The sequence below is a fragment of the Gracilinanus agilis genome, chromosome 3, assembly GCF_016433145.1.
Source record: "Gracilinanus agilis isolate LMUSP501 chromosome 3, AgileGrace, whole genome shotgun sequence".
Taxonomy (NCBI): Eukaryota; Metazoa; Chordata; class Mammalia; order Didelphimorphia; family Didelphidae; genus Gracilinanus; species Gracilinanus agilis.
The window spans coordinates 422,563,037-422,578,311 of NC_058132.1; the positions used below are offsets into that span (position 1 = coordinate 422,563,037).

The 15,275-nt window shown below is 32.7% G+C and overlaps 1 protein-coding gene across 1 annotated transcript in view; it reads right to left on the reverse strand.

The window, feature by feature from the left end:
- DSCAM (DS cell adhesion molecule) overlaps positions 1-15,275 on the reverse strand; it is a 607,061-nt gene that overhangs the window by 118,077 nt on the left and 473,709 nt on the right. Inside the window, exon 22 of the mRNA XM_044669244.1 lies at positions 14,525-14,623. Within this exon, the coding sequence (XP_044525179.1) occupies positions 14,525-14,623 (99 nt within the window). The remainder of the gene's footprint in view (positions 1-14,524; positions 14,624-15,275) is intronic.

Here is a 15,275-nt window from a genome sequence, read left to right on the forward strand (position 1 = left end):
ATAACCTCATGAGACACCAATATATAAGAAAACAAAATAAGAAAATGAAAAAATTGAAGATAATAAGAGACACTTAATTGAGAAAAAAAATGACCTAGAAAATAAACCCAGGAGAGGCAATTTAAGAATCACTGGATTACCTGAAAATCATGAGCAAAATAAGAGCCTAAACACCATACTTCAGGAAATTATGCATGAAACCTGCCCTGAAATCCTTGAACATCAGGGTAAAATAGAGACTAAAACAATCCACAGATCATCTCTGGCATTAAATCCCCAATTGACAACTCCAAGGAATGTTATAGTCAAACTCAAGAACTCCCACATCAAGGAAAAGATACTGCAAATAGATAGAAAGAAACAATTCAGATATCATGGAGCACCAATTAGGATTACACAGGATCTGGCAGCATTCTAACTGAAAGACTAAAAGGCATGGAATATGATATTATGAAAGACAAGAGAACTGGTCTACAAACAAGAATCAAGTGCCCAGCAAAACTGACTATATTCTTTCAGTGGAAAGTATGGTCATTTAATAAAACAGAGGATTTCCAAGCATTCCTGTAAAAAAGACCAGACCTAAACAGAAAATCTGATGCCCAAATATAGAATTCAAGAGAAACATAAAAATGTAAATAACAAAGAGAAAAAAATTTAAGGACTTCAATTAGATCAAATGGCATGTATTCTTTATGGAAAGATGATATCTATAATTCTTAAAAATGTTATTATCATAGTAACTAGAAGAAGTATACATAAAGTCTTCAGTAGTAAGTTGTTTAGGACTATATGTCAAAAACACAAGAAAAGGGGTGTAAAAAGAGGATAATACTAAAAGAAATGGGAAAGAGGTGAAATGGGATAAAATATATTACATAAAAAAGCACAAGACAGGGGGAGAGGGAAGAAAACCAATACAATGGAAGAGAGCAAGAGGTTGGCAAATTAATGTTTAAACCTTACTTTTGTTGATAGTTATTCAGAGAGGGAAGAACAATCAGATTCACTGGGGTACAGAATAATTTCTTGCCCTTTTGAGAAGTAGAAAGGTAATAAGAAATGGGGTGGGGGGAGTAATACAAGGGAGGGATAAGATGAGGAGCCTTCAAAATGCCCTATAATAAAAGGGGAATAAGAAAGGAGGTGGTAGGAAAAGGAGGAATATGAGGGGAGGTGGGGGGAGACTGGCTAAAAGCAAAACACTGAAGGAGGAGGGTAAAAGGGAAAGGAGAAAGGTTAGGATTAAAGGAAGAAGTCAGAATGGAGGGAAACAAAGAAGGTAATCATAACTGTGAATGTGAATTGAGATGAACTCACCCATATAAAGGAAATGAATAGCGGAATGAAATAATAACCAGAATCCTACTATATGTTGTCTACAAGAAACACTTGCACAGAGTAAAGATAAGAGGCCGGGGCAGAATCTATTGGACTATAACTGAGACAAAGAAGGCAGAAGTGACAGTTATGATCTCAGACAAAGCTATATTAAAAATAGATTTGATTAAAAGAGATAAGGGAGGAAACAACATCTTGATTAAAGACAGTATAAATAATGAAGAAACATCACTACTTAACAGATATACATGAAATGTTATAGCATCCAGATTTTTAAAGGAGAAAATAATGGAACTTAAGGAGGAAGTAGATAGTAAAACCATATTAGTGGGGGACCTCAATCTTCCCCTATCAGAACTAGATAAATCAAAACAAAAAATAAAAGAGAAAGAAGTAAGGGAAGTGGATGAAATATTGGAAAAATTGGGGCTAATAGATATCTGGAGAAAATTGAATAGGGATAAAAAGGAATATATTTTATTTTCTGCAATACATAGTGTTAAAAGGAAATTTATACGGGTGACTGGGATTGGACTGAACCCAATCTATGGTGGTGATGATTTTCTCAGGCTCAGAGAGCAAGATGGTTACTCTTTGTCCCTGGCCAGCAGACACTTACTCTGACTCTTCTTAGAACAGTAACACGTTTATTGTATGATATTGTTCTGGATAAGGTAAGGTATGTGGGCTAGGAATTCCTTATCATTAATAGTTACTATTTTTTATTTGCTAGTTTGTTCTGAAGTGACTTCTAGGGGAATTTCTGTATTACTGCATGTAAAGGTGGGAATTTCCTATGAGTCTGTAAGGGGCCTGTAAAGGCTCTAATAATAGTCTATAGTGTTCTTCTGTATTTCCCTGGGGCTAAGTGGTGATATTTGATCAGTAAATAGGGAGTGTTGGTAAGAAAAGAGTTACACAGGGAGGCCTGGGTGGGAATCCATCCTCCTGTAAATCTTGCCTTGCAGATTTCAGGATTTGTGCATGACCTTGTCATCATGACCAAGTCACGAACTTGATGGCTTTTGGCACTTTCTCCCACCACTGACCCTGCAAAGGGTTGCTTTTGTTCTCAGCAGAGCTGAGGCTATACTCACTCCCTCTCTGTCTCAATTCCCAGTCTAATCTGACTATCCTATGATAAGCCCACATAGATCATAGCCTTTAGTGAAAGCCACAGATCGTTGTGGAATCAAGAGCTCATGCCAGGCATGACCTAGTCACCCAGGTATAGTCAAAGCCCACTAAGGCAACTGAGCAGTTCAGGTCACTGTTGCTGGTAATTTTCTCTTGAGACTTCCACAGATGTTATGGGACCAAAGATATATCAGGAACTGACTGGTTTCTCACAGGAATAAGTTAAAGATCAATATAATAGGAGAGAGCTTGGTTTAGGAACTGTTTACTTCTCCTGAGTCCAAACCCAATTCCCCAATGATAGTTACCTTCTCCAGAATTCTAACCCAGGATTTTGAGATCTTCCCCTGTACTTCCTGGTTTCCTTCATTTTATCAACTCTGTATCTCTACTCTGGTTTATTATTTTCTTCCTAAATTCCTATCTATCAATAGCACATATACAAAGGTTGACCCTGTACTAGGGCATAAAAGTATTGCAAACAAATGTAGAAAAGCAGAAATAATAAATGGAATTTTTTCAGATCATAATGTGATGAAAATTACTATTAAAATAATTAAAAAGGTTCATGTAGAGGCAAATTTAAAATTTATTGGAAATTTAATAATCTAATTCTTCAAAATTGGTGGGTTGAAGAGCAAATCATAGAAACAATTACTGATTTTATTGAGAATGACAATGATGAAACAAATATAAAAATCTATGGGATACAACCAAAGCAGTACTTAAGGGAAAATTTATATCTCTAAGTGCATATATCACCAAAATAGAGAGGGAGGAGATCATTGAATTGGGCATACAAATTAAAAAACTAGAAAGAGAACAAATTAAAAATCCTCAGACAAAAACTAAATTGGAAATTCTAAAATCAAAGGAGAAATTAATATAATTGAAAGTAAAAGAACTTTTGAATTAATAAATAACACTAGGAACTTGTATTTTGAAAAAAAAACCCAAATACAATAGGTAAAGGACTAGTTAATCTAAAAAAAAAGAAAAAAGAGAATAAATTTTAACAATATCAAAGTTGAAAAGGGCAACCTCACCTCTAATGAAGAGGAAATTAAGGTTATTATGAAGCCCTATTTTGACTAACTATATAGTAATAGATTTGACAATATAGGTGAAATGGGTGAATATTTACAAAAATATAATTTGCCTAAGTTAATAAAAGAGGAAATTGAACACTTAAATAATCTCATCTCAGAAAAATAAATTGAACAAGCCATTAAGGAATTTCCTAAGAAAAAATCCCCAGGGCCAGATGGAATCACAAGTGAATTCTATCAAACATTTAAAGAACAACTATTTCCAATACTATACAAATAATTTGACAAAATAAGTAAAAAAGGAGTCATGACAAATTCAATTTAATGACACAAATATGGAATTGATTCCAAAGCCAGGCAGACCAAAAACAGAGAAAGAAAACAACAAGCCTATTTCCTTAAAGATGCAAAATCTTAAATAAAATACTAGCAAAAACGACTCCAGCAAGTTATCACAAGAATTATTCACTATGAATAGGAGGGATTTATAGCCAAAATGCAAGGATGGTATAATATTAGGAAAACCATCCACATCATTGACCATATCAATAATCAAACCAACAGAAATCACATGATTATCTCAATAGATGCAGAAAAAGCATCATATTTGACAAAATACAACACCCATTCCTATCGAAAACACTAGAAAATATAGGAATAGAAGGGATTTTCCTGAAAATAATAAGCAGTATTTATTTAAAACCATCAGTAATATAATATGTAATGGGGTCAAGTTAGAAGCCTTTCAATAAGATCAGGAGTGAAGCAAGGATGCCCATTATCACCACTATCATTTAATATTTTACTAGAAATGCTAGTAGTAGCAATTAGAGAAGAAAAAGGAATTGAAGTGATTGAAGTGGGCAATGAAAAAACAAAACTAACTCTTTGCAGAAAATATGATGATATACTTAAAGAATCCTGAAAATCAACCAAAGGCTAGTGGAAATAGTTAATAACTTTAGCAAAGCTGAAAGGTAAAAGATAAATCCACATAAGTCATCAGCATTTCTATATATTTTCAACAAAATTCTGCAACAGGAGTTAGAAAGAAAAACTCTAGATAATATAAAATATTTAGAAATCTAACTACCAAGCCAAACACAGGAATCATATGAATAGAACTACAAAACACTTTTTATGTAGTTAAAAGTAGAACTAAATAACTGGAAAAACATTAATTGCTCATGGGTAAGAAAGGCTATTATAATAAAAATGACAAAAAAATTACCCAAATTAACTGACTTAATCAGTGTCATACCTACCAAACTACCAAAAAACTTTTGTATAGAATTAGAAAAAATTATAACAAATTTCATCTGAAAGAACAAAAGATCAAGAATATCAAGGGAAAATAATAAAAAAAAATATGATGGATGGAGGCTTAGCAGTACCAGATCTTAAACTGTACCATACAGCAGGGGTCATCAAAACAATATGGTGCTGGTTAAGAGACAGAAGGCTGGATCAGTAGAATAGACTAGGGATAAATGACCTTAGCAAGATAGTGTTCAATAAACCCAAAGATCTCAGCTTTTTGGACAAGAACTCACTCTTTGACAAATTTGCTGAGAAAATTGGAAAACAGTATGGGAAAAACTCGGTTTAGATCAACACCTTACACCCTATACCAAGATAAATTATAATGGGCAAATGACTTAAATATAAAGAGAGAAATCATAAATAATTTAGGTGAACATTGAGTAGTATACCTGCCAGAACTGTGGGAAAGGAAGGCATTTAAGACCAAGTAAGAGATAGAGAACATTACAAAATGTAAAATGAATGATTCTGATTACATCAAATTAAAAAGTTTTTGTACAAACAGAAGAAATGCAACCAAAATTAGAATGAAAGCAATAAATTGGGAAAATTTTTATAACCACACTCTCCGACAAAGGCTCAATTTCCCAGATTTATAAGGAACTAATTCCAATTTACAAAAGTCAAGCCATTCCCCAGTCAACAGTCAAGGGATATGTATAGGCAGTTTTACATAAGGTAATTATAAGTATTAATAAGCATGTGAAAAAGTATTCTAAATCTCTTTTGATTAGAGAAATTCAAATAAAAACAAGTCTGAGGTGCCACTCACACCTAGCAGATTGGCCAAAGGAAAATGATAAATGTTGGAGGGGATGTAGCATAATTGGGACACTAATGCATTGCTGTTGGAGTTATGAATTGATCTAACCATTATTGAAGGCAATTTGGAATTGTGTCCAAAATGCATAGAATGCTTGTCCTTCAATCCAGCCATACCATTGCTGGGTTTGTACCCCAAAGAGATAATAAAGTATTTATAGCTTTACTTTTTGAGGTGGCAAAAAAATTGAAAAATGAGGGAATTTCTGAACATGTTGTGCTATTTAATGGTGACAGAAAAAAATGATGAAGTGGAGGATTTCTATGTGAACTGTAAAGACCTCCAGTAATTGATGCAGAGTGAAATGAGCAGAACCAGGGGAATATTGTACAAAGAGACTAATACATTGTGATACAATAAAATGTAATAGACTTTTTTACTGGTAGCAATGTAATGATCTAGGACAATCACAAGGGACTTATGAGAAAGAATGCCATCCACATTCAGAGAAAGAACTATGGGAGTAGAAAAGCAGAAGAAAAGCATATGATTAATCATGTGGTTTGATGTGGATATGATTGGAGTTTTGACGTTAAAGATCACTCTATTGCAAATATGAATAATATGAAAATAGGTTTTGAACAATTCCTTGTCAGCTCTTGAAGTAGGGAAGGAAGAGGAGTGGGAAAAATCATGAATCATGTAACCACTGAAAAATATTATAAATAAATTTTTAAAAGTATAATTGGAAAAATGGAAAAAGAGGTTAAAAAGCTTACTGAAGAGAATAATTTTTTAAAAATAAGAATTGGGCAAATAGTAGCTAACTACTTTGGGAGACACCAAGAAGTAATAAAACCAAAATCAAAAAGATGAAAAAAGAAGAAAATGTAAAAGATCTTATTGGATAAACAACTAACCCAGAATAGATCTAAAAAAGATAATTTAAGAATTGTAGGGCTGCATAAAAGTCATGATAAAAACAGTCAAGAAATTATATTACAACAAATTATCAAAGAATACTGTTCTGATATTCTTGCTCAAGAATTAATTAAAAATTGAAAGAATCCTTCAATCTTCACCTGAGATAAATCAACAAAAGAAAAGATATAGGAATATTTTAACCAAATTCCATATCTCCCAGGCCAAGGAGAAAATACTCCAAGAAACCAGGAAAAAAAACCTCAATTCATAAGTATTTTATGTTGTCTAGGGTGATTTTAAATGCTGTTTCTCTTTCTACCTCTTGCTACTGTGATGTTTTGGAAATATATAGAAATGCTGATGATTTATGTGCATTTATCTTCTTAGTTGATTCTCTAGGATTTTTTAAGTAGACCATCAAATCATCTACAAAGAGTGACATCAGCAAGACAGTGTATGATAAACCCAAAGAGCCCAACTTTTGGGACAAGATTCCACTGTTTGACAAAAACTTCTGGGAAATTTGGAAAACAATATGGGAGCGATTAGGTTTTAGATCAACATCTCACACCCTACACCAAGATAAATTCAGAATGGGTGAATGACTTGAATATAAAGAAGGAAACTAAATAAGTTAAGTGAACACAGAATAGTATACTTGTCAGATCTCTGGGAAAGGAAAGATTTTAAAACCAAGCAGGAGTTAGAGAAAATTACAAAAGGTAAAATAAATGATTTTGATTATATCAAAGTAAAAAGCTTTTGTACAAACAAAAACAATGTAGCCAAAATCAGAAGGGAAACAACAAATTGGGAAAAAACCTTTATAACAAAAAACTTTGACAGGGGTCTAATTACTCAAATATACAAGGAGTTAAATCAATTGTATAAAAAAAATCAAGCCATTCCCCAGTTGATAAATGGGCAAGAGACATCAATAGGCAATTTTCAGATAAAGAAATCAAAAGTATCAATAAGCACATGAGAAAGTGTTCTAAATCTCTAATAATTAGAGAAATGCAAATCAAAACAACTCTGAGATATCACCTCACACCTAGCAGATTGGTTAAAATGATAGAAGGGGAGAGTAATGAATGTTGGAGGGGATGTGGCAAAACTGGGACATTAATGCATTGCTGGTGGAGTTGTGAACTGATCCAACCATTCTGGAAGGTAATTTGGAACTATGCTCAAAGGGTTATAAAAGAATGCCTGCCCTTTGATCCAGCCATACCATTGTTGGGTTTGTACCCCAAAGAGATCATAGATAAACAGACTTGTACAAAAATATTTATAGCTGCGCTTTCTGTGGTGGCAAAAAACTGGAAAATGAGGGCATGCCCTTCAATTGGGAAATGGCTGAACAAATTGTGGTATATGCTGGTGATGGAATACTATTATGCTCAAAGGAATAATAAATTGGAGGAATTCCATGTGAACTTGAAAGACCTCCAGGAATTTATGCAGAGTGAAAGGAACAGAGCCAGAAGAACATTGTACAAAGAGACCAATACATTGTGGTAAAATAGAATGTAATGGACTTCTGTACTAGCAGCAATGCAATTACCCAGGACAATTCTGAGGGACTTATGAAAAAGAACGCTACCCACGATCAGAGGAAGAACTGCAGGAGTGGAAACATAGAAGAAAAACAACTGCTTTAACATATGGGTTGAGGCAGACATAATGCAACTATCAACAATTTGGAAATAGGTCTTGATCAATGACACATGTTAAAACCAGTGGAAATGCACATCGGCTATGGGAGGGGGGGGAAGTCAGGGTTGAAGGGGAAAGTAAGAGCATGAATCATGTAACCATGTTAACTTTTCTAAAAAAATAAATATTATTAAATGTTAAAAAAACTCAATTCAAATAACATGGATCCATAGTCAGGATTACATAGGGCTTAGTGACTTGTAAATTAAAAGATAGGAAATAAGTTTTAGAATATGATTTTCTTGGAAGCGAAGGAACTGGTTTAAAATCCAGAATCATTCATTTCTAAAAACTTAGTATATTCTTTCAGTTGGAAAAATGTTCATTTAAAAATCAAGAGGTGAAGGAGCATTGCACTGAAAGAAAAGTTAATGGGGAGTTAGAATGGAATAAATTATCTCACTTAAAGAGACTTGAAAAAAACTATTTAAAGTTGAAGGGAAGATGAGGTTTTGTTTCATGGCAATGCTTCAACCTTATTCTCATCAGAATTTGCTTAGAGATGGTATAAGGACCATATTCATTTGGGTATAGAAAACTATCCTACCCTGTAAAGAAGTAGAAGAGCAATAAGAAAAGGGTAGGATTATTAGAATAGAAAAGAGGGGAAAGTTGATAACCATACTATGAATGAGAATGGGATGAACTCATCCACAAAACAGAAGTGGATAGCAGTGTATTAAACTAGAATCTTATTGTATGTTGTTTACAAGAAACATATTTGAAGCAGAGTAAAGGTAAGGGACTGAGCAGAATTTATTATGCTTCAGGTGAAATAAAAAAAAAGCAGTGGTAGACAAGCTAAAGCAAAAATACATATAATTAAAAGAGATAAGGAAGTAAATTACATTTTGATAAAAGTTATCATAGAAAATGAAATATCAATACTAAACACAGCCTCAAGTTTTTAGCCTCAAAAATTTTAAAGGAGTAATTAAATGAACTCCAGGTGGAAATAGTAAAACTATACAAGTGGGGGTACTCAAGTTTATCCTCTGAAAACTTAGATAAATCAAGTCAAAATATAAACAAGAAATAAGGTAAGGAGTTGAATGGAATTTTAGAAAATTTAGATTAAATTGATCTCTGGAGAAAACTGAATGGGAATAGAAAGGAACAAAACTAACAGAAATCACATAATTATCTCAATAGATGCAGAAAAGGTTTTTGACAAAATACAATTCCTATTAAAAAAACTAGAAAGGAGAGAAATAAATAGACCTTTTCTTAAAATAATAAATAGTATATACCTAAAACCATTAGCAAGTATCACACATATAATGGGGATAAACTTGAAGCCTTTCTAATAAGATCAGGAGTGAAGCAAGGCTGCCCATTATCACCACTCTTATTTAATATTTTACTAGAAATGCTAGCTTTAGCAATTGAAAGATTCCAGTTTTGGGGTTAAGAACTAATTATTTGATAAGAACTGTTATGGAAACTGGAAAACAGTGTGGCAGAAATTAGGTATTGACCTAAATATTTCATAGTTTGTATCAAGATAAAGTTAAAATGGACACATGATTTATAGATAAAGGTTATTCTATAAGAAAAACAAATTAGTGGAGTATGGAACAGTTTACCTATCAGATTTAGAGAGAAGTAAAGAATTTATCAATAAATGAGATAGAGAATATAACATGGTATTAAAAATCATTTTGCTTATATTTAAATTAAAACTTTTTATAAACAAAATTACTATAACCAAATTTAGAAGGGAAACAACAAACTGGGAAAAATTTTACTTCAAATATCTCTGATAATTGCCTCATTTCTCAAATATATAGTGAACTGAGTCAAATTTATAAGAACATATGTCATTCCCCAAATGACAAATGGTCAAAGGCTATGAACAAGCCATTTTCAGATGAAGAAATTAAAACTATCAATAATCATATGAAATGATGTTCTAAATCACTCTTGATCAGAGAAATACAAAATAAAATGACTCTCACATACCCTCTCACAACTAATTGGCCAATATGACAATAAAGGAAAATAACAAGTGTTAGAAGGAGTGTGGTAAAATTGGAGCACAAATGCATTGTGTTAAGATTGTTGAGGGACTCAGTAGATTTGATGTATTTGCTTGGAGGAGTAAAGCAAAAAGCCCCAGATGTTAGAGGACCTTTAAGCCTTCCTTTAGAATCAATAGGAAGTCAGATGTTATAACTAAACTTCCTTTGGAATTCCCTCAACCAATCACAGTATGGTTCCTCAGGAAGGCTAGCCTCTTGGTATCAATTGATGGTTAACTGATGATAACTAAATCAATGTTGTTAGGGTATTAATGACGGTCAATAACGCATCTGACTACTAAAATTGATGATGGTAATTAATCACAGCTTCAAAGAGTAAAGATGGATATTACTCTGTCACTTCAAATTCCCTTAGAACTCCTTTGAGGCTACCTTGTTACCAGGCCAACCAACAAAATGTCAGTAGCTGGTTTGAATTTTATATCAAAGATTTTACTTGATGTAACCAAATAACAAGAAAAACTGAGGGAAGGCAAGAAAAATTTTAGGAATCCCTAAATGAAATCTAATCTTAGCTCAAAGTATATAATCTAACAGTTTCAGAATGTTGAAAGCTGAGCTGGGCCAGCCAGGCCCACTGACCAGCTTGACCTGCTTTGGTGTACACTGCCTGCCCATAGACAGATTATATTGAAGCTTGATTGAAGATAATTAGATGGATAAATGTTCTTTAGTAATTTCTTGAATGGTGTTAATTGACCCTAAAGCTCAGTAGTAATCCTGTAACTTTTATGTATTTTTGATTCTTGGCTTGATTAATAAATCAAGGAGAGAAAGGTTTGTTCCCACCACCCCGGATCCCCCAGCTCCAGAATGAGTCACTGGGTTCAGTTTCTCTCTCCCTTATATAGGGCACAGCCCAACTGATGATTGGTCTCATGCCCTGGCATGGCATCAGGAATCTCCCAAGTCTCCAAGTATCCAACTATCAGCCCTGTCCCCAGACATGGCTTCTTGCAAATCCTGCCAAACTTTACTTATAATTGTTGGTGGAGTTGTCAACTGATTCAACCATTCTGGAGGATAATTTGGAACTATACCCAGAGGACTATAAACTGTATAGTTTATGTTTAGTATACACTTTGATCCAGCAATATCACTACTAGATCTATATCCAAAGGATATTAAAACAGGGGAAAAGGACCTACTTGTGCCATAATATTTATAGTGGCTCTTCTTTCAGTAGCAAAGAATTGGAAATTGAGGGCATGTCCATCAATTGGTAAGGGGCTGAACAAATTGTGATATATGATGGTGATGGAATATTATTTTGCTATAAGAAATGATGAGCAGGATGATTTCAGAAAAAGCTGGAATGAGCTGAGGCAGAGTGCAATAAGAAAGATGAGAATAACATTGTAAGAGGATTTTGTTTAAACATCATTTGTGAAAGACAATTATTTTCAGCAATGCAATGTCTGGGACAATTCTGAAGTACTTATGACAAAAAAAAATGCAATCTACCTCTAGAAAAAGAACTGCTGGAGGAAGAATGGAGATCAAAGTATTCTTTTTTTGAATTTAGTTTATTTGTATTTTTATTTTGAGTATTCCCTTACAACAATGACTAATATGGAATTAAAACAATATTTATATATCTGTGACCCAGATCAAGTTGATTACCATTTCCAGGAGGGGAGAGGGAAGAGAAGGAGGGACATAGTCTGAATCTGATAATTTCAGAAAATATATGTTGAAAATTGTTTTTTCATGTAATTGGGAAAATAAAATTTTCTAAAAGATGGGAAAAAGAAAATCAAATGAATCAATGAGAATAATGGTAAGGAAGGGAATTTAGCAGTACCAGATCTTACGTTCTACTTTTATATTATAACAATATGGTATAAAGGTATCATCATAAAAGCAATTTGACATTGGCTAAGAAATAAAGAGTTTGATCAGTGGAACAGTTTTTGTACACAAATTACAGAAGCAAATGAGCATAATAATCTTGTGTTTAGTAAATCCAAATATCCCAGCAATTTGAGCAAGAACTCACTATTCTCTAAAATCTGTTGAAAAAATTGCAGGTATTCAAATAGAAAATCGGTTTTAATCAATATCTTATGCTATATACTAAGATGAAGTCAAAATAAGTACAATGTTTAGAAATAAAGGATCACATCACAATAAAATTATTTGGGCTTGGAAGAAATTACCCTTCAAATACATGGATGGGGAAGAGTTCACAACTCAGAAAGGATAGAGACAAAGAAGTCAAAATGAATAATTTGGATTACAGAAAACTAAAAACATCTTTGTACTTACAACACCAAGAAACCTAAAATTCGAAAAAAGGAAGAAACCTCAAGAGAAAAATTTTTAGGAAGTTTCACTGATATAAATCTCATTTCTAAGATATATAAATAGTTGAGTTAAAAATTTAAGAATCAGAGGTATTTGTCAATTGGTAAGTGGTTGAAGTATATGAAAAGATAATTTTCAGAGGAAAAAATTAAAGATAACAATAAACATATGAAAAAATGCACCAGATAATTCATTAGATAAATGAAAACAACTGAAGTATCACTTCACACACATTAGATTTGTTAAGTTGGCAAAAAAAGCAAAACGAATGCTGAATGGATGATATGAAAATAGGTATTGCTCTGTTGTTGGAGCTTTTGAACTGGCCAATCATTCTGGAAAGAAATTTGAATTATTTCCTCATAGCTATTATACTCAGCATACATTTAGTCCAATGCATATAGGCCTAAACTCCAAAGAAAACTAAGAAAGATTCAACGCACTCATACATACAAAAATATTCACAGCAATTCTTTTTCTTTTTCTTTTTTTATGGTGGCAAAGAATTGGGAACTAAGGATTTGTCCATAAAATAGGGAATGGCTAAATAAGTTATGGTATGTGAATGTGATGAAATACTTTTGGGCTATTTGAAATTTTGGAGGGTACAGTTTCAGAAATCATGGGAACAACTGATACAGAATGAAATAAGAACTTAATTTCTATAGTAACAATATTTTTAAAGACATTTAGTTTTGAAGACTTAGTAACTTTAATCAACACAATGACCAATCATAATTCTAAAAGAACTTTCTTCCCTTCCCTTCCCTTCCCTTCCCTTCCCTTCCCTTCCTTCCATTCTCTAGTAACAAGACTATATATTTTAAAGACCCTTCCTTCCTTCCTTCCTTCCTTCCTTCCTTCCTTCCTTCCTTCCTTCCTTCCTTCCTTCCTTCCTTCCTTCCTTCTTTCCTTCCTATTTGCTAATTTGTTTTGTGTGACTATCCATATTTGTAATAGGTCTTGTTTTCTTACTTTTTTACCTTCTTAATGGGTGAGGGAGGAAGGAAGGGAGAGAATTTAGAACTGATAAAATAAAATTGAATTAAAAAATAAAATAATCTAGATTGGTATGTTCTTGGAATGATATAAAATATAAATTCAGTAGTATTTTTAAATAGTGGGGGTAGGGAGAAATATGTTTCTATGTTCCATCCCTTCTGTTGTTTTTTTTAAAGAACTAAGAAACTCTGAACCTGATTATGAATTATAGAATTTTTTTCTGAATCTTTGGACTCAGGGAGAGAATGAGACAGAATTACTAAGGGATATAAAGTTTTAAAAAAGAAATATGTATTTAGGAAATAAAAGATTTAGGCTTTTAACATAACTCCAGACACTAGTGAAATTAGATTGTTTTTCTTTTGATTTAAGAAATGATTTACTCACAATCCCATGGCATACTTTTATATTCCTTAACAGAACTCTTGTTATCAGTTGCAAAAGACAGTAGACATGTGAGAAACACATTCTCTCATAACTAAGAAGCTGGCATTGGATTTGGGAATATGTAGCACATACTAGATTGTGTGACTAGATGAAAGTTACTAATCTCTTAGTATGCTAAGAAACTTTCTCATACTTTAAGTTATCAATAAGTTACTTATTTGCATCTGTAGAAGAGAATTTCCCTATTGGAAGTTTCCCCTTATAATGAAAATATAGAACTTCCCTCCCTGCCCCTGCAAAAATCCCTCTAGTCATATTTTCAGGACTTTTTCTCTTGTTAAAAGTATTCTAATTTATAGATCTAATTATATAGAGTGGTAGTTTCTTATGTAGATAACTACTGGCTAATATTATTTGGAATAAATTAACAGAATAACCAAAGCATGAGTTTGTTTTTTCCTATGGCTTGTTATTGTTTGTGTGTGATGTGTAAGGGATGCCCAGAGTTAAGATAGCTTTTATCTTCTTACCTCTGATAGAACTGCCACCATTATCTCCAGGTATCCAGGAAAGAGTGATTGAGGAAGATGTAGTTTTAGATACAGTAAGTCGAGGTTGATCGGGTGGAACTAGTTAGAAATCATTTTGAGAAGAGAGGAATTAAGGGTTGATGACAAATTTTTTCTTTCAAATATGCAAATTATTTATATCAAAATATCTAATTGATATCAATCAATCGGCACTTATTATGCAAATACCAAAAATGAAATGATCACTACTTTTTAGGAGCTTCCAAAATTGGGGAAAGTACAAAATATATTATACAAAATAAACCAACTAGATTTGTATTACTTTTTATCATTAATTCTTTTGATCCATTTGTACATCATAACCAGTCTATTAAAATTATCCTTTAAAAGGACTAGAAGCATAAAATATTATTGAGTTTTATTTCCCACCAAGATTTAAGTATGATTAAAAAATTATATGTAGATGTTCCCAACATTTTAGGGGTTAATCTGAAGGGAGAATATAAATGCTCCTGTGTGGGAATGGAGAATGAGAGAGGAATTTTATAAAAATTCATTCTTTTCAGGAACATTATAAATATTCTGTGTCTCTTATCTTCCAATAAGTCTATCAAGTCAGCTCATATCTTAAGATAAAAGGTTCATCAATATTCAGAAGCATGTAAAATTGAGAGATCCTTGGAGTATCAAGACTTTTTCTTCAATTAAGCATAAAACTTCCTAGAATTTAGTATTATTTTGGAATGACTCA